An 18,111-nucleotide genomic window follows, 5' to 3' on the forward strand; every position below is an offset into this window, starting at 1 on the left:
CTAAGCTGTTGCTTCTTGATAAATTGCTTTAAAATCAACTATGGCTTTGACCCCCTATTTGGGCAACCTGTGATCCCCAGACCGAAATCTTACCAAGTTTCTGCCTCTAACATCCTTTCAGATAGTGAGTTCCAGACTCGCACCACCCTCTGGGTGCATAAGTGTCTCCTCAGCCCCTCTTTAATCCTCCTGCCGATCACTGGGAGGAAATTCCAGCTTACTCAGGACTGGGTGTCACAGGGAGCAGCCTGAGAGCACAATAGCAATGGAGTCACACATGAATTTCATGAATGGTGTCAAAATTGAAAGAGATTTACGGATCCTTACTAGACTTGACACACAGCATGGTTCAGTGCAGCAGTCAACAAAACCAGCAGATTACAGGCTGAACTGTGTTGGCCAAGACAGTGGAAGTCAGACGAAGACACGCTCAAAGAGTAAAACCCCCCGGCCGGACTTTGCCTTGATTGCTGTGTCCAGTTGTGCTCAGCAGGACACAAGGAAGTCAGGCATTCTAGCCTTGGCGTGCAGTTCAGAGCAGAGCCACAGGGAAGTTATGGTGTAGTATTAGTTCCAGCTGAGCAACAGTCTGTTTATACTACAAAAAAGCAAAATACTGGAAACCTGAAACAAAGTCAGAAAATGCTGGAAACACCCAGAGGCCTGCCAGAAGTTGTGGAGAGAATGGACAAGTTAATAGTTCAGGGATGAACTCCTCATCAGAAGTGGGGGGGGTGGGGTCCATGAATCGTTAACTTGTCTGCTCTTGACAGATGCTGCCAGACCAGCTAAGTCTTTCCAGCATTTTCTGTTTGTGTTCCCTATTTATACTACCTGACTGGAAGTACAATCCTCTTGCTGAGGAGGGAGCTTGGCTCCTGTCTGGTGATAATGTATGTGCACAATTCCTCTCAGCCCTGATATTTTAAATGTTTAAGTGGTTGGGAGGGTGGGGGGGTGGGGGTGTCATTTACACACAACCTAAACAGTTAATTTAGGGATGAGTGAGTATATTTTAAAGCCAATTTAACACCACACTACAGTTTACCCCCCACCCCCTCCCAGTGTCTCCTCTCACACCCTATTTCCCTGAAGGCAGTGGACCCTGACTACATTTTAATTTAATACCACTATGACCAGTTACACTAAAAGTTGCAGTCTAGCTGTGCCCTGTGAGCGGTGGGTGAGTTCCATCCCTTTTTGAGTTCCGTGGTGAGAGAGTCAGTTGAGTTTAGGAAAGAAATGGGGAGCCTGCTATTTTTGAAAGGGTGATGAGTTACTACAGTGAAGTATCTCATTTCTGAGAGTTGGAGGTCATGTTGTTTGGGGGAGAGTGGGCGTTTCGGGAAAGCGGCTGCTTTAGCGATATGAATGGAGTTAGTTACATTTGAGAGAGGTGGGGGGGCGATGCCAGCCAGTAAGAGTGACTGGGTTTGAGAGAAGGATGCGTTATGTAGCCTGTGCCCTAGTCTGAAGGCAAGGCTCGTGGCGCATTCGGTCGAATGTGTGGTGAAACCGGACACCTGAGGTACTGAAGCCAAAAAAATCGCAGGCAGGAGCAAATGGCTATTTAAATGGGAAAGAACCATCCTCGGATTCCCCGCCAGTGTGAGTTCAGCTTTGTCGCCGGTCGGGTCCCTTCCCTCTCTCTGCAAACCCCCACCAGGTACCAGAGCCACAACCACCCACCCACCACCCACAACCACCCCCTCCCCTCCCCGCCCCCAACACACCCTGTAAACTGGATTGTCCTCAATGAGTACTCGTCAGAAACTAGAAGGAAAGCCATTTCTGGAAGTGTAAAGCCGCCCCCAGGACAGTGAGCGCACTTTAGGATTGTTGTCCGAGCGCCGGACGGGGCGAGGGAAACTTCTGGATTTGCTGTTGTTTGCTGTGGGGTGGAGGGAAAACACTCCTCGCACCTTCCCCAATGAGTGCAAGGGCTCCATTCTGTGGGCCAGCTCTTGGATGCACGTTCTGATCAAACCTTGGATTTAGCTACTGGGACAAATGCATACAAATGTATTTAGCGACTCGAAGGAGAGATTGCAGACGCTCTACACTCGCAAGAAAGTAAGTCCTCTTTTGTTCCGGTTTGAAGCGGGATTTCTTGCTTGGGGTCTGGAAGTCCTGGGGAGGGGGGGTGGGAAGAGAATGTTAATTGGGATTGCTTAATTTTTCTCAAGAATCCCCCATCCTCCCCCCCCACTTAACGAGTTTCCCACAACCCCAAACATTGCTCCTAGCCTCAAGTGCCCTCTGCATATGAGAAAATGATCCATGAGGGTTAAGTAAACCGTGTAGCGGTGTATCCCCCGTTGTATTTAACTGAACCGTCTGGTCAGGATCCTGGGAGGAGTACGCACAGTGGCTCTGCTATTGACTGACTGGGCACTTTCGCTTTGGAGGACTGTACAGTGCTGGTAGAGGTCTCTGGCATCTTATAGCAACGCGAGACAGGATTTTGCCTGGATGTGTGAGAGTGCTTTTCAGATTTTTTGGATGGATTTTCTGGCTGTGGGTTTCTGGTACGGTGATTCAGCAGAGTGAGATCCAATGGGACTCGAGGCTAGAAGTTTCCACTTAAAACAGCTGAAGTTCATGCGGCCAGTACGGGAAACTATGAAAAGGGGAGAGGTGTGCATCCTAATGGGGCACTGGGGAGCCCTTTCCTAGAAACAATACCCATTTCTCCAAACAATCGGAACTGCCTCTTTTGCAGCCAGCTTTCCTCCTGCTTGCCCAAGTTGGAGTCTTGGTGTTTAACTGTGCGGTTTATAAGTTATTGCTCAGACCTCACATTTTACCGGTGAAAGATTTGACCTGACATTTGCTGATTAGCGTGTGCTGACAGTTGATGCAGGCGATCCCTGGTCAAATGGTGTTGGAGAACAAAGCGTTAGGACAGTTCCTATACTTACAGGTGTTTACACCCAACAACCGCACACCCCCAACCCCCGCACCCCCCCACACCACCATCACCCACGCCAACATCCACCACACTAATGCAGAGATATACCTACGCATATACCTTCAAACCCAAGGCATTCAAGTCTCTGCTCAGACCTACACTCCACTAACACACGGTTGCACACATTTACTACATCACACGGGCACAAAGGGAACTGAAAGGAGGCCCTTACACAGATTCACAGGTAGTCACAAACATACACACACACACACGCACACACCAGCAGGATCTGGCTGTCAGCTGTAGCTCAGTTGATGCCACGCTCGCCCCTGACTCAGCAGGTTGTGGGTTCATAGCCCCTAATGCAGGGCATCAAGCAACAACCAAGGCTGGCACCCCAGTGCTGCAGCCCTGAGGGACTGCTGCATTGCTGGAGGTGTGGTCTGTTGGGTGAGAGGTTAAGCTGAGGCCTTTATTAACCCACTCAGTCGGATGGGAAAGATCCATGGCATTGTTTTGAAGCAGAGCTGGGAACTTATTCCCCATGTTCTAACCATCTGGTCATTATCAGGTTGGTGTTCGTGGGAGCTTGCTGTGCGTAAATTGGCTGTTCGGTTTCCGACATTACAATATTGGCTGCACCAAAAGCACTTGATTGGCTGTAAAGCGCTTCGAGGTCTGCAGAGGTCGTGAAGAGAGCTATAAAAATGCAAGTTCAACAAACAAACCCTGTCAAATTTTGCCAGCATTCAGGAATATGGAATAAAAACAGAAAATGCTGGAAAAGCTCAGCCGCATCAGCATTATTTTGCTTTAATTTCAGGAAGATGTAGTTCACCTGAGGCAAATGTAGAATCACCCTCACACCCAGCATCTCCAGTGGACTAAAAAGCTTGCAATGATGCATGAACGCTTCATCTGCACCTCTTCTAAATGCTTCAGTGACGCGCAAAACGAATCTTCACTCAATAATTTAACACAGGCAGTCTGCAAAGTATTCATTCATAAGCAAGCTCAGTCAACCAGCTCAATAACAAACACAGAAGTGTCTCTGCCAACCGCACAGTGGCACACAGACAGACTGGATTCAATGATTTTCACCACCAGCCTCCAGCATACACCATTAAATCGCCACCTTACATACAGACATTATATATGCACTTCCTAAACTAGTTAGTAATTGTATACCCAAGGGATTCCCAACCTTGTGCATAGGAACAAACCTTACAAATTTATAACAAAATAAAAACAGAATTACCTGGAAAAACTCAGCAAGTCTGGCAGCATCGGTGGAGAAGAAATCAGTCAACGTTTCGAGCCCTCATGGCCCTTCAGCAGAACTGAAGCATAGTTTCAACAAGGGAGAAATATAAATTGGTTTAAGGTGGGTGGGGGGAAAGAGACACATTGAGGGTGTGGTGTGAGCAGATAATCCAAAGATGTCAGAGACAAAAGGGTCAAAGAGGTGTTGAAGGTGGTGGTCTTTGTCTGAGAAAAGTGCTAATTAAGAATGCAAGACAGGATATTCAAAGTACAGCTCTAGTGGGGGTGGGGTGGAAAGACTAAAGGTTTTAGTTTTAGATTTAAAAATAATGGAAATAGGTGGGGAAAGAAGAATCTATATAAATTATTGAAAAAAAAGGCGGGTGGGGGGGGGGAAAGAAACGGGGTGGGGATGGGGGGAGGGGGGGTTTAAGATCTAAAGTTGTTGAATTCAATATTCAGCCCAGAAGGCTGTAAAGTGCCTAGTCGGAAGATGAGGTGCTGTTCCTCCAGTTTGCGTTGGGCTTCACTGGAACAATGCAGCAAGCCAAGGACAGACATGTGGGCAAGAGAACAGGGTGGAGTGTTAAAATGGCAAGCGACAGGGAGGTTTGGGTCTTTCTAAATTTATATGTACTTACAAATTCTGAATCATTACAGAGACATGTTATTTGGTCATCGTGCATGTACATACATCCATGTACACCATTAAATCAGTAACAAATGCTAAGAATTTTATTTCCTGGACTGTACGTACATTGTAAGTAACTCAAGCCTCCCCTTTAGTCCCAGTGCAGCACATATGTTATACTTCAAATGTTATGGAACCTGTATTATTTGGGATTAAAATGAGGCAACGATTCATCGGAAAGCACCCCCCTCCTCCCCCCCAGCACCACCAGGATATCGAATTTGCACAATGCTGTATTGTACAGGTCTGTTGAATAATCAATATGGTGCCCTGGCATTACAGTAACTTATTTTGATCCACTCTTCAGGTGCCTTTCATTCTTAACCTCAAATATCAATTAGGTCCAACATATTTATAACATTCTTTTCGTTTTAGTTACCACTGTTTAGTTTCAAAATAGACCTTTTTAAAGTCGCATAGTGTTAAATCTATTTAAATCACTTATCTGGTGTTCTATCCATGCAGTTTATAATGCTCTTGATTTTGTACAGGAGTCGTATGGAAAAGTGTTTTTGCATATTTTAGCACCTACAATTTAATAAAACTAATTGCAATTTCAAAAAAAAATTACATTTATGAGCTCTTATCGCCTACATCCATCCTAATTGAAATTAATTGATCGAAATCTCTGAGGTTCACAGGATTTTACCTTTGCAGATTTTTTTTTGCAGAATAATTTAGTTGCTTGCAATTAGGTTCTTTTTTTTTTGTTGCATTTTTACTGCAATTGGTAGATCTGTAAAAGTTGTGTCACTCAGGGCCTGGATTTTGTGTGTTGGTGTCAGGTTGCAGATTGCATTCCGTGTCGTGAGGCGGCAGTAGAGAGGAGATATGTATTTTTAAAAAAATATCCCTTTGCTGGCTTTTCAAATCCTCCTTTGCTGTCCTCAGCTGCTTCCCGAGCCGCTTCAGTCCCCGAGTTTTGTTCGGCTGGGCTATGTCGAGAGCCTCGGGTGATTCCTGGTGGGAGTGGGACCGGGCTGTGAAGGCATCAGGCTGATAAGACCTCCTCCTCCTCCTCCTCCTCCCCCCCCCTCACTCCCACTCCCACCCTCATCCACCCACCCACCCACCCCCTCAATGCCTCTCCGTTGGGATTCAAAGCTTTTTGAAGTTCCTTTTTCTCTGGAAAGGTTTGTTTTCGCACACACACACATGTGAAAGAAATCGGCAGTGTTTCTCTCTCTCTCTCCCCCCCCACCCCCCACCACCCCCCCCCCCAACCACCTCCTCCCTACCCCCACATCCCCCCCCCCCATCACCAAACCGCTGGTTAACATTCTGCAGCCACTGGCACTTCAATGGGACTGACACATCGAGAGGCCAGCACAGCTCGATGCTCCAGAGTTAAGCAGGCTGTAAAGTTGATGTGCCTTCCCCCCTCCCAAGCCATTTTGTTTCCACTTTCAAAGTTTCCAAGAGCTCAATGGAGTGAACAGGCAGATGTTGTCAGATGCGCCTCTTTTCTCCCCAATGGGAATCAGGCAGAAAATGAAGTAACGGAATGGAGACTGCGGCAGCCTTGGACTCCAACAGCAAGACAGCTGCCTTCGGGGGGTGAGTGAGACTCTCAACCAACTCATTCTTTTTTTTTTGCACGGAAAAAAAACTTTGCCGAAAACTTTTGACAAGTTCCTCGATGCTTCTCAGTGGCTCCGGGTGGACAGGAAGTGATTTGGAGGAGAAGAGAAAGAAAAAAGCCGGATTTATGTTTCTGGAGATTATCAGGAAAAATCCGTGTCTAACCCAAACATCCCAAGTTGACACATGAGAAGCCAGGGTCTCGCCCCCTTGATCTCCCGCAAGGGAACGGCTGAGCTGACATGTTAGTTAAAATATAATGCTTATCAGGACAAGTGTTATCTAAATCATACCCACACTTGGAAAATAGCGACCTGTATTTATTCAGACTGCACAGGCTTTATCGACAATGTAATAGGGTTGCGAAAAAAAATTACAGTGCAAATTAAGGAAGGAGTTTAGCGTTTTCTTTTGCTTTTTAAGAGGCGGTTAGCTGCGCTGGGCTGTAGTAGTAGTGTGGATTAGTTTGGAGATCTGTGTAAATTCATCTTCCCATTTCCTCTGTGAGGCAGATAAGTTTCAGATCTGTCAGTTACAAGTTAGGGAAGGACTGCAAAGTAACGTTTGTTTTGTCTTTTTCGGCCACCGATCTCCGATTTATTTTTGAGGTGGTTAGAGATAAGAATTGGGCTTGTTACTTCTGCAGAAGTGTTTCAACTACCTGCTCGTTTACTTTTTATTGGTTCTTGCAAGGCTACAGTCTCGTGTAGAGAATGAAAATATTTAAATGTGCTATGAAAGTGTTGAGTGCAAACTTGCATTTTAGCGAACTCAGGTCAAGCCTTTACACAGCTTGCACCTTGAGTAGTATTTTGAGTATATCCAGCACTCCTGAATTCGCCCGGACATAATGTTTGTGTCTCAATTTGAGAATGGGAGGTGAGTAATTTAGAGACGGTGCCTAGACTCGCAATGCTGGACTGGACTGATCTGGGCAGCATTTCCAAACTATCAGAGAAAGGTTTTCCTTCCAGGACCGAATCAGACTGTCTTTCAGACAGAATTAATTTCCCCACACACTCTGTTTTTGCACAGCCAAGCAACCTTTAACCGGCTTGAATCGTTTGCAGAACGCGGTGCATGCCCACAATACGGAGTAACTACAGGTGAGAGAGAGAGAGAAGCAGAGTTCCTGTACTGCAGTTTATGCAGAATCACTTTCCTTTCCTTTCTGTGACAGCTGCAAAAACTCCCGGGAGAGTTGAGTTGGGGCTGGGGGCATACCAAAATTTAATACAGTTCTGGGAGTCTTAGTTTTCACACAAAGCATCTCTAATTGAGATGCGTGTCTTATTTTGTTTGAAAGGCACCTCCTCTGATTTCAGTTAGTTGGGGATCGGTGGCTAATTTTCAGCTGATTTAAGAACCCCGAGGCATATTAAGGCAAGAATTTCCATAATGCAGTGGTGCATCTTTGGTCTCTTTACCAACATAGCACAAACACTGTTTATAAATCAGGAAATGCACTGTCGCCTTACTTATTTGACTAATTTGACCTGATATCGAGGTTGTCAGCTTATTATCAATGGTGTTTTTGCAGCTGCAATGTAGATATTGTGTGTGAGTAGTTTGAAAGTGCAGTGAATATGAATTATCCAAAGTTTATAAGTCATTGCATCGATTTTCATTTTTATTTTCATAAGGAGCTAGTCGACACTGAATAATTGTTAAAGGAAATCTAGATTTTCAATATGGGCATGCGTTATTAATTTTTAGATTAAAATACATAATGAGATCTTGACGATACTTATAATACCATAATGTATGTTCAGTTACTGAAGACCTTAGAAGCACACAATTACTGCACCATAACTTTAATCCACAGAGGTCTCTCTGTACTGTACTGCTGGATCTTAGCCAGTCTGTAGTTAGCATTGTGAATATTTCATGTAGTGGAGACTGTGACTCAAATCTACAGTGGTTTCTCCTGGACTGTACTGCTTAACCTCTGTTGATACTTCTGCCCCTTTTCACATAGAAGAAGTCTATGAGATAGAACTTTTTGTTCCAATAGAGATTCTTCTGTCATCTTCTGCAGTGGTGACTAATTATATATCATCATGTTCTACTAGAGAACAAACTGGTGATAATATATTACTAGTCATGGGATTCCGTATATCTTCTCTGTTCTTATCAGCATTTTTTTTTTTAGTTGTTTTACCCGCATCACAGGGATTATTGCCGTGACTGAGGTACCACATGATGGTGGGGCAAAATGAAAACTTGAGATTATGTTTGGGTTAGATTTTCTGCTTGTTTAGTGTCGTTGAGCAGAAAATCTAGTCCGCAACAAACGTTGTATCAGTTTTGCGATTTTTGCTTGGGTTTTTGCTCTGGCAGTTTGCAAAATCATCAGACCACTTTGTCGAACACCTCGTACATCTTAAATGTACTGTTCTGCTCATGTTGTGCCAGTCCATCCCAAAGACTGTGACTATATGTATGTGGTAGAGACAGACGATAACATTAATAAGTTACCTAGTAGATTTGCTGTGGAGTTGCTCACAGACTCTAGAGGACATGTTTATTTTCTAATAAAAAAACAGGAGTATTACTGTGTGTAATACTTAACATGTTAGATAGTCAGAAGTGCGATTGGAATGTTGGATTTAAATTTGTGAGGGTGGTCATGAAATATGTGTTAAAATTCTATTTTTTGCGTGGGGTGGGGTGGTGCCAATATCAGTCAACCATAACTTTTTGTGTAAAATGTGTGCACAATACACAAAACTTTGATCTGCTGGTTTACTTACTTTTCTCTCCAGGCTCTCCTCCTGTAACTTCCTGCATGCCATGTGTACTTTTGTGGCAGAGATGACAAGCTACAATGGGCTCAGTCTGCCAGTGCTACAGTTTAGCCAACCACTAGGAGGTGTATTAGCCTTCCCCCAGATGTCCGCCTTTGCCTGTGGACCATTGCCTATCGTGCACTTGACATCTGTTTGCACGTAGTGTGGGACTTAAAACGCTTGGGGAAAATCATTGGCACTCCAACACCCCTCCCTTAATGTGTGCGTATTTATAGAAATTTCCTAAATAGACTATGCACTCTGTGTCAACCTGTAGCTAGTAGGCAACAATCAGTAGCAAATAATTTTAGTTATTGAACTGTTTCTATTTTGCCCGCTAAAAATGTGAATTTTTAAAATATAAATCACATTCTAATTTAACTCATGAAGGAAAATAATGTTTAGCTGTAAATGTGTTGAAACAATTGTCTTAAGGGCAATAATACCTTTATAAAAATTACCAAACTATTTAAAGACACTTATGCAGATATGCCATAAAACCATTGAACTGCCTTTGTTTCATATCCCTCGATAACATTACACAACAAAAAACTGTTAACCCTATTCTTGAAAATGTTAATTGTCCCAGCATCCATAGTTTATTGAGAGAGAGAGTTCCAGATACCCACTCCCTTTGTGTGAAAACGTACTTCCTGATTTCTCTTCAAACTGATTGAGTTCCAATTTTAAGATTATATCCTCCTTCTGAATTCTCGCGCCAGAGGAAATACTTTATCTGTATCTACCCTCTCGGATCTCATTATTATTTTAAATCCGTCGATTAGATCACCCCTCAACCTTCTAAACTCAAAGCATTTATGCAACTTCTTTTCATAATTTCACCCTTTAATATTGAGCTCCCATTCTCAACAAGGTAGAAACAGATGCCAACTGCAGGATAGACACTTCTCCATAAGGAAGGAAGGAAAACTGGAAGACTGGTGACCTTGGATCATGCTAATTGTCAAGTAGCTGTCAGCATTGACCATTTGATCCACCCACAAAATGAATGCCTTTCTGGGGTACAGACATCTGTCTCATAAAATTAACATATGCCTCAGAACTGCACATCTATCTAATGCCAATGAAAGCTCTCCAGAGTCGACTTGCCAACCAATCAGCACCTTTTTTCCCCCGTTGTATAAATTGCTGTGAACATTTGAAATATGGCATTCTTGCATTGGTCCTGATAAGTGCAAGACGAAAAGCTTCAGCAACATGTCTCTCTTTTCAGCAATATTAAAGCTCTCTTTACATCTTCCTCAGTAACAAATCTCTTCATGCCCAGTAGGGGTGCTTCGATCCTGACTAATTTATTGTCCTCCCTCAACGCACTGTTGAGGTTAATTGTTGTGGTATCAAACCTTTCACATTCTTTGTTTATATCACTTGGCTATACTTCAACAGTTGAGCCATTGAGAAATTTCAATCTAAACATGGAATGGAGGCTAAATCAGAGATTTGGAAAATAAATCAAGTGCTTTATTTATCCACTTCGAGTAGGATTTATTGAAAGCAATAAATTCCTATACTGCATTTCTGTGCATATGGATTACTGATGGGAGAAGTGTTAACAATTTTACCCCAGCCCAATTTTGACCTCGAGATTTGGCCTTGAATTACTGGCCATTGTTGTGGGATCCAGCCTTTGCTGCTTTCTTGGTTTAAAGGTCAGCTAGACAATCAAGGTAATTGGCTTTGCTGTCCTCCAGACTTAATTGTTAGCAATTAAACCATTAATTTAGTTACGCGGAGAAGTCAGGGCAAGCTATGCAAAAAATTATTCCAATTGCTGGGTTGAGGCTGAACCCCAGTGTCACTGACCTTATAGTCACTTGTGGCTCTGCTGATCTTTTCCCTGATCTCGCCCCTTCAGGCATGAACTTTGCTGGGGTGGCTGGTTTTCTTGGGCAGCAGCACAGCCTGGACAAAAACAGAATTACCTGGAAAAGTTTTTCCAGGTAATTCTGTTTTTGTTTTGGATTTCCAGCATCTGCAGTAGTTTTTTGTTTTTAGCACAGCCTGGATGTTGGGCAGGACCCCACCCTGGGCTATGGTGACCCCTCCCAGCAGCTTGTCGAGCTCCTCGTCGTTGTGGATGGCGAGCTGAAAGTGGCGGGGGGAATGATGCGGGTCTTCTTGTCGTCCCGGGCCGCGTTGCCGGCCAGCTCGAGGAACCTCGGTGGTCCGGTACTCGAGGACGGCGGCCAGGCAGACGGGGGCTCTGGCCCGGACACGCTTGGCACAGTGACCCTTGCGAAGCAGCTGGTGGATGCGGCCGATGGGAAGCTGCAGACTGGCTCTGGAGGAGCGAGTCTTGGCCTTGGTGCGCCCTTTCCCTCCAGTTTTACTGCGACCAGACATCTTGTTGTTGCCTCTGCTGAAAACCTTGGTGCACTTACCTTTGAGCTGGAAGTTTGTGGGTTCAAATCCCACTTGAGTGCAAAAGTTAAGAAAAGTATAAAGGTTGCAGGAGACAATAAAAAGAAGGTATCGGTGATTTTAAAATGAAATGTGAGTTTAGATCTGTATGCTGAACAGGAAGGAGGGATGGTACCTGTACTGAATGACGATTAGGGTTTATAGCTTTGTACTGAATGAGAGGGAGGGTTTGCCATCGTACTGAGTGAGAGTTTTTAATCTGCCTGTCAACGAAGGAGGAGGGCTTGTATCTACTCAACAAGGGGAAAGTTTTGTATCTGCAGTGAATGAGGTATTTGCACCTATGCTGAATGACTGAGTTGGTTTGTGACTTGTGAAGAAAAAAGGCACATTTGCATCTGTATATTGAATGAGATCAAGGGCTTGCCTCTGTACTGATCAGGAGTTGAACCTGTGTCCAAGATTGGGAGGGAAGGTTTTGCGCTTTGAATGAAGGGGAGGATCTTTATCTGGGCGCACTGAGTCAGAGTGTTTGTATCACTTTTGAACATGTAGCAGGATTTGAATGTGTGCTGGATGATGTGTGGAGTCTGTATCTGTATTAAATAAGTAAGGGTTTCTTTTGTATAATTAAAAGCGAAAACAGAGAAAATCCTTCAGTTTCTGAAAGAAAAGGAAGGTTAACATTCTGTGTGGATACAGGGGGCCAACGTTCTAAATACACACTGGCAGTCAGACGCTTAGCCATGCGACAGCACAAAGAGGAAAATAACAGGCACGTTGTGCATGATTTCCATTCGCTGTGGACAAAACATTTTAGGCACTGCTCCTGTCTCCCTGTCGCAAGCAAGTGCATGGAAAAATATTCCCTCAGACTTTTGGACTTGTGATTGTGTATGTAACATCTTTCATGATCTTGTGTTGTCCGAAAGTGCTTTACGGCTAATGAAGTGTGATCACTGTTGTAATATAGGAAAATGTTGGGGGAGCTTATTCCAGATTTCCACCACCCTTTATATGAGAAAGTACTTCCCAATTTCATTTCCTCACCATTGATTAGGTAATCTCCCAACCTTCTAAATTTCAGGTACTATAAGCCAATTTTGTGCAACTTGTCTTCATAACTCAACCCTTTATGCCCTGGTTTTATTCTGGCAAAACTGCATTGTATTGTTTCCAAGATATTTCCTGAGAAGCAGTGCTTAAATGTGAACCCAGTCCTCTGTCCGACTCAAGCATACAAAGCGGTAAAGTGGACTGTACTGTGAGGAAACACTTAGTAGTAGGAAAGGGAGCCAGCAACTGGTTGTGTCCTCCAATAGGGCAATCGAAGCGAGCCTCCGATCTTGGAGACAGTTCCGAGATGAGTCATGGGGGGATGTTATAGTTCCAATATTCATTCCAACCAAAAGATAACCTGTATCTACTGCAAAAAATATTAAATACTGCAGAGGCTGGAAATCTGAAACAAAAACTGAAGAAAACGCTGGAAACACTCAGCAGGTCAGGCATTATCTGAGGAGAGAGAACACAAGTTGTCTTCTTTCAGTCGAAGGCTGTAGCTCTCTGGCCATCAGAATGGGATGACATTACAGACGAGCAGCATTAACAAGCCCCGGACCCCATGAAGTCTCATGGCATCAGATCATTCATGGGCAAGGAAGCCTCCTCATGATTACCGCTTACCGTCCCCCTCAACCCCTACCCCACTCAACTTATCAATCACTACTCCTCCACGTTGAACACAAATTGGAAGAAGCACTGATGTTGGAAAGACCACAGAATGTGCTCTGGGTGGGGGATTTCAATGTCCATCACCAAGAGTGGCTCAGTAGCACCACTACTGACCGAGCTGGCCAAGGCCTAAATGTCATAGCTGCTAGACTGGGTCTGCAGCAGATGGTGAGGGAATTAACAAGAGGGGAGAAGTCTACTTGACCCTGTCTTCACCAGTTTACCTATCACAGATGCATCTGTTCATGGCAGTATTGGCAGGAGTGACCAATGCACGGTTCTTGTGGAGACAAAGTTCTACCTTCACATTGAGGATGCCCTCCATCGTGTTGCATGGCACTACCACTGTGTTAAATAGGATAGATTTCAAACAGATTTAGTGCTCAAAACTGGGCATCCATGAGGCGCTGTGGGCCATCAGCAGCAGCAGCAGAATTGTACTTGAACGCAATCTGTAACCTCATGGCCCGGCATTTTCCCCACTCTACCATTACCATCAAGTCAGGGGATCAACCCTGGTTCAATGAAGGGTGTAGGAGAGCATGCCAGGAGCAGCACCAGGCATACCTAAAAATGAGGTGTCATCCTGGTGAAGCTATAACACAGGACTACTTGCATTCCAAACAGCATAAGCAGCAAGTGATAGACAGAGCTAAGTGATCCCACAACCAACGGAGCAGACCTAAGCTCTGCAGTCCTGCCACATTCAGTCATGAATGGTGCTGGGCAATTAAACAACTCACTGGAGGAGGAGGCTCCACAGATATCCCCATCTTCAATGATGGGGAGCCCAGCACATCAGTGCAAAAGACAAAGCTGAAGTATTTGCAACAATCTCCAGCCAGAAGTGCCGGGTGGATGATCCATCTCGGCCTCCTCCAGTGTCTCCAGCATCACAGATGCCAGTCTTCAGCCAATTCTATTCACTCCACATGATATCATGAAATGGCTGAAGACACTGGATAGTGCAAAGGCTATGGATCCTGACAATATTCCAGCAGTAGTACTGAAGACTTGGGCTCCAGAACTTGCCACACCCCTAGCCAAGATGTTCCAGTACAGCTACAACACTGGCATCTACCCAGTTATGTGGAAAATTGCCCAAGTACATCCTGTTACACAAAAAGCATGACAAATCCAACCTGGTCAATTACCGCCCCATCAATCTACTCTTGATCATCAGCAAAGTGATGGAAGGTGTTGTAGACAGTGCTATTAAGTGGCACTTCTGCAGCAATGACCTGCTCACTGATGTTCAGTTTGGGTTCCGCTAGGACCTCACAGCTACTGACCTCATTACAGCCTTGATTCAAACATGGACAAAAGGGCGAGAAAATAAAGAGAATGACCCGTAAAGTGCTGAGATAGAGAACATTTATTTGCAGATGAGATAAAAGATGAGAGAAGTTAAGGTATATATAAGATACTGAAAGTGTGAGAATAACTGAAGCTGGATGGGTCTGTAGAATGGGAAACTTGTAAAACTAGCAAAGCTACCAGGCTCCAGTGGGTCAGCAGTTCAATGGAAGTAAAAAAAAACCCAGCAGATCAGCATCAAAGTTGTTGTGCTGTTCTGACTGGGAGAGGGATCTCCACCTCATGCACAACACATTCCCCTCATTCATCCCTGGAAAGGCCATCACATCCATACAATGTTGACAGCTTCTGGTGCCAGAAAGAAAGTCTGAACTACAGTTAAGTTTTTAAGTTGTATAGGTCAATATTAAGGGCAAAAGGCTGCCAAGTGCCTGGTGGACAGATTCAAAGCTGTCTGTAGAGCTTGCCCTATGTTTGAATGGAACAGTATAGAAGGTGTGTGCTGGTTGTGTGTTCTTCCCTTTTCCCTTGTTCTGTTTTTATTTCAATGCGGTTCACTTGTAATACCTTCCATTTCTGAGGAAAGTTTCTAAAACCTGAAATTGTTGACTTGTATTCTCTCAAGATTTGGTCTGGCCTGCTGAGTGTTCCCAGTGTTTTCCATGCTTGTTTCAAGGTCACCAGTGCTGGCAATAAACAAGTTTGTTGGTTGTCACGATAGCTTTAGTTGGCATTGTTTTGCTTCTTCTCTGGTTTTCTTCAATCCTGCCTCAGTCCAATGTTATCCACCCATCTGACTTTTCTTCTTCCTCTTCTGTTTTTATGCTCCGTTTCTCCTTCAGTTGTTACCAGGACAAGGCTGTCAGGTCTTCATTTCTAATGCCCTTAACTATTTTTCTCTCTTTAATTGGACCTGGCAACCCTTTTGATTCCTGAACTTCTACACTTGATATCACCCACTCATTGGTCTTTCTGTCCATCCAGCTGATTCTGACCATCGTCCGCCATACCCACATTTCAATAAATAAGATTTGTTTTGGAATGCATCAATTTAAATTCCTTTGTGGATAACATTTTACTGTAAAATAGGGTAACACTTTGAACATAAGAAAATATCTTCCAATTTAATGGAATGATTTTGCATCTCTATATCCGTATTTGGCAAAGTCCCAAGATGACCCCTAGACACCCACCCTATAGTGATAAGTTTATGCTTTCAGCAGCATCTAACACCCAAACCTTGAGATGAATTTGTGCTACCTTTATTACTATCAATACAACTGACATTCCGATTACCCAGCCACATATAGCATTAGTTCAGCAATCTTAAGCGGACTGCTAAGCATGACCAATTTCACCAGAGAGATGATTTGCTTCGCTGGTTTGAAGGGTATAATTGGCATAGAGCAACAAAGATTCAGGCTATTAACAGAGCTCAGAGCATATAATAGTATTGGCATTGAAATAATTTGGATAGCTGTCATATCCTTTTATCAGAATGGCCTATCAAGAGAGGCATGTTCCAATTTTTGCTTTGACTTGGCAGTTGGAATTGAAACTTGGATTTTTCATTGGGAATATTGCCTTCCAATTTTGCACTGGCTTTATAAGTCCGTCTGCCATTATTCATTTGACAGCCACCTGCTAGTAATGAATCACGAAGAATTAATATATTTTATTAGTGGAAATACAGTCCATTTCTGACTTTACTCTATCCACGGTGACAGAGGGCATATCACTGTACCCTAATTGCCCTGAGAACAGGCTTCCACTGCACAGCATTTATTTTAATGGGTTTAAAATTCCCCTGGGGCAGAACTTCCACCGTATACCTTCATAGCAGTAGGATTTTGTTAGGTGTGAAAGCTTCCTTAACTGGATAATTGCAAATCTTTTTATTTTCGTTTTGCTACTCAGCTGTCTGCTCCTTTCTCTTCTTCACACCGTTTTTAAAAAATACATGTTATAGTAGCAGATTTCCTGGCAGTCGTCACAATTCGTTGAAGTGGGCTGTTAGCTTATAATGCTTGCCAACTGCAAAATCTCACCAATGTGTTGTTTCCTGTTCTGTTACACACGTTTATATGTTTGACTGATAGCAACATTGCATTCAGAGAGTGAAAGAGGTTATAACAATAATGCAGATGAGCATACTTCCAAACCCGAACCCGTGACCTCTACTTCTTAGAAAGGCAAAGGCAGCAGATAGATGGGAACACCGCCACCTGCAAGTTCCACCATCCTGACTTGGAAATATATTGCCATTCCTTCACTGTCGCTGAGTTAAAATCCTGGAACTGCTCCCCCCCACCCTCCACTAGCAGCACTGTGGATGTACCTATACCACATGGACTGCAGCGGTTCAGAGGCAGCTCACCACCACCTTCTCAAGGGCATTTAGGGATGGGCAATAAATGCTGGCCTAACCAGTGATGGCTACATCCCATAAACGAGTAAAAGAAAATGCCGCTCATGACCCTAAAATTTGTCACTTGTCTATTCTTTTGGTGCGATTAAGAATGAAAGGACCTCATACAATGGTTTGCCAGCAGCCTTGTATCTGAGCACCATTTGTTATTGCCGCAAATCTTAACAGATCTGATCTGAATATTTGCCTCAAACTCTGAATCTTACTGCATTCAAACCTTCATGCTTCCCCCAAGGCATACAATATTTGGCCAAAGATCCATTGCATTTGATCTTTGCTCCAAACCCCATTGTAGCTACTTCCAGGCATGTTCTTGGGAGTCCCACCATTGCCAGTTTCCATATTTGCACCAAGTCACATCATATTTGAACCTTTTTAGTTAACTCTGGCGGGTTATATTCCAACAGGCTTTATAGCATGAACTCCAACTGCCCTGCCCCTCCCACCCATTGTTGGGCTAACACGTGCAGAGTCAGAGAGATCTGGGGGTCTTGTGCACAGATCATTGAAGGTGGCAGGACATATTGAGAGAGTAATTAGAAAAGCACATGGGCTTCATAAATAGGATTATTGAGTTCAAAAGTAGGAAAGTTTTATGCTGACCTTTATGAAGCTCTGGTTAGGTCACAATATAATATGTTGTCCCGTTCTAGTCAATGCACTTTAAGAAGGATGTTAGGGTCCCTGAGAAAGTGCAGAGGAGATTTGCCAGAATGGTTGCAGGGATGAGTGATTTTAGCTACAAGCTTAGGTTGGAGAAGCTGGGGGTTGTTCTCCATGGAGCAAGGGAGATTGAGGGGACATTCGATAGAGGAGTACAAAATTATGACAGGCTTAGATAAAGCAAACAAAAATTAAACTGTTTCTATTAGCTGATTTTTGCAAGGACTAGAGGACACAGATTTAAGGCTTTGAGCAAGTGATGCTGGGGTGGGGAGGGGGGAATGAGAAGAATGTTTTGACATGGCGAGTGGTAATCACCTGGAACTCGTGCCCACAAGGGCAGTGGAAGTTG

The 18,111-nt window shown here is 43.9% G+C and overlaps 1 protein-coding gene across 2 annotated transcripts in view; it reads left to right on the forward strand.

Annotated features, from left to right (window-relative positions):
- Positions 1 to 1,364: 1,364 nt before the first annotated feature.
- Positions 1,365 to 18,111, forward strand: part of col27a1b (collagen, type XXVII, alpha 1b) — a 605,111-nt gene continuing 588,364 nt past the window's right edge. Inside the window, exon 1 of one of the 2 annotated variants that reach the window (XM_078550110.1) lies at positions 1,365 to 2,073. In XM_078550110.1, the coding sequence (XP_078406236.1) occupies positions 2,021 to 2,073 (53 nt within the window). In that variant the 5' untranslated portion in view covers positions 1,365 to 2,020. Of the gene's footprint in view, positions 2,074 to 5,968; positions 6,423 to 18,111 lie in introns of those variants that run through there. The other variant, XM_078550108.1, reaches the window with a different exon arrangement.

This window comes from Cetorhinus maximus, chromosome 10, assembly GCF_964194155.1.
Source record: "Cetorhinus maximus chromosome 10, sCetMax3.hap1.1, whole genome shotgun sequence".
Lineage (NCBI taxonomy): Eukaryota > Metazoa > Chordata > Chondrichthyes > Lamniformes > Cetorhinidae > Cetorhinus > Cetorhinus maximus.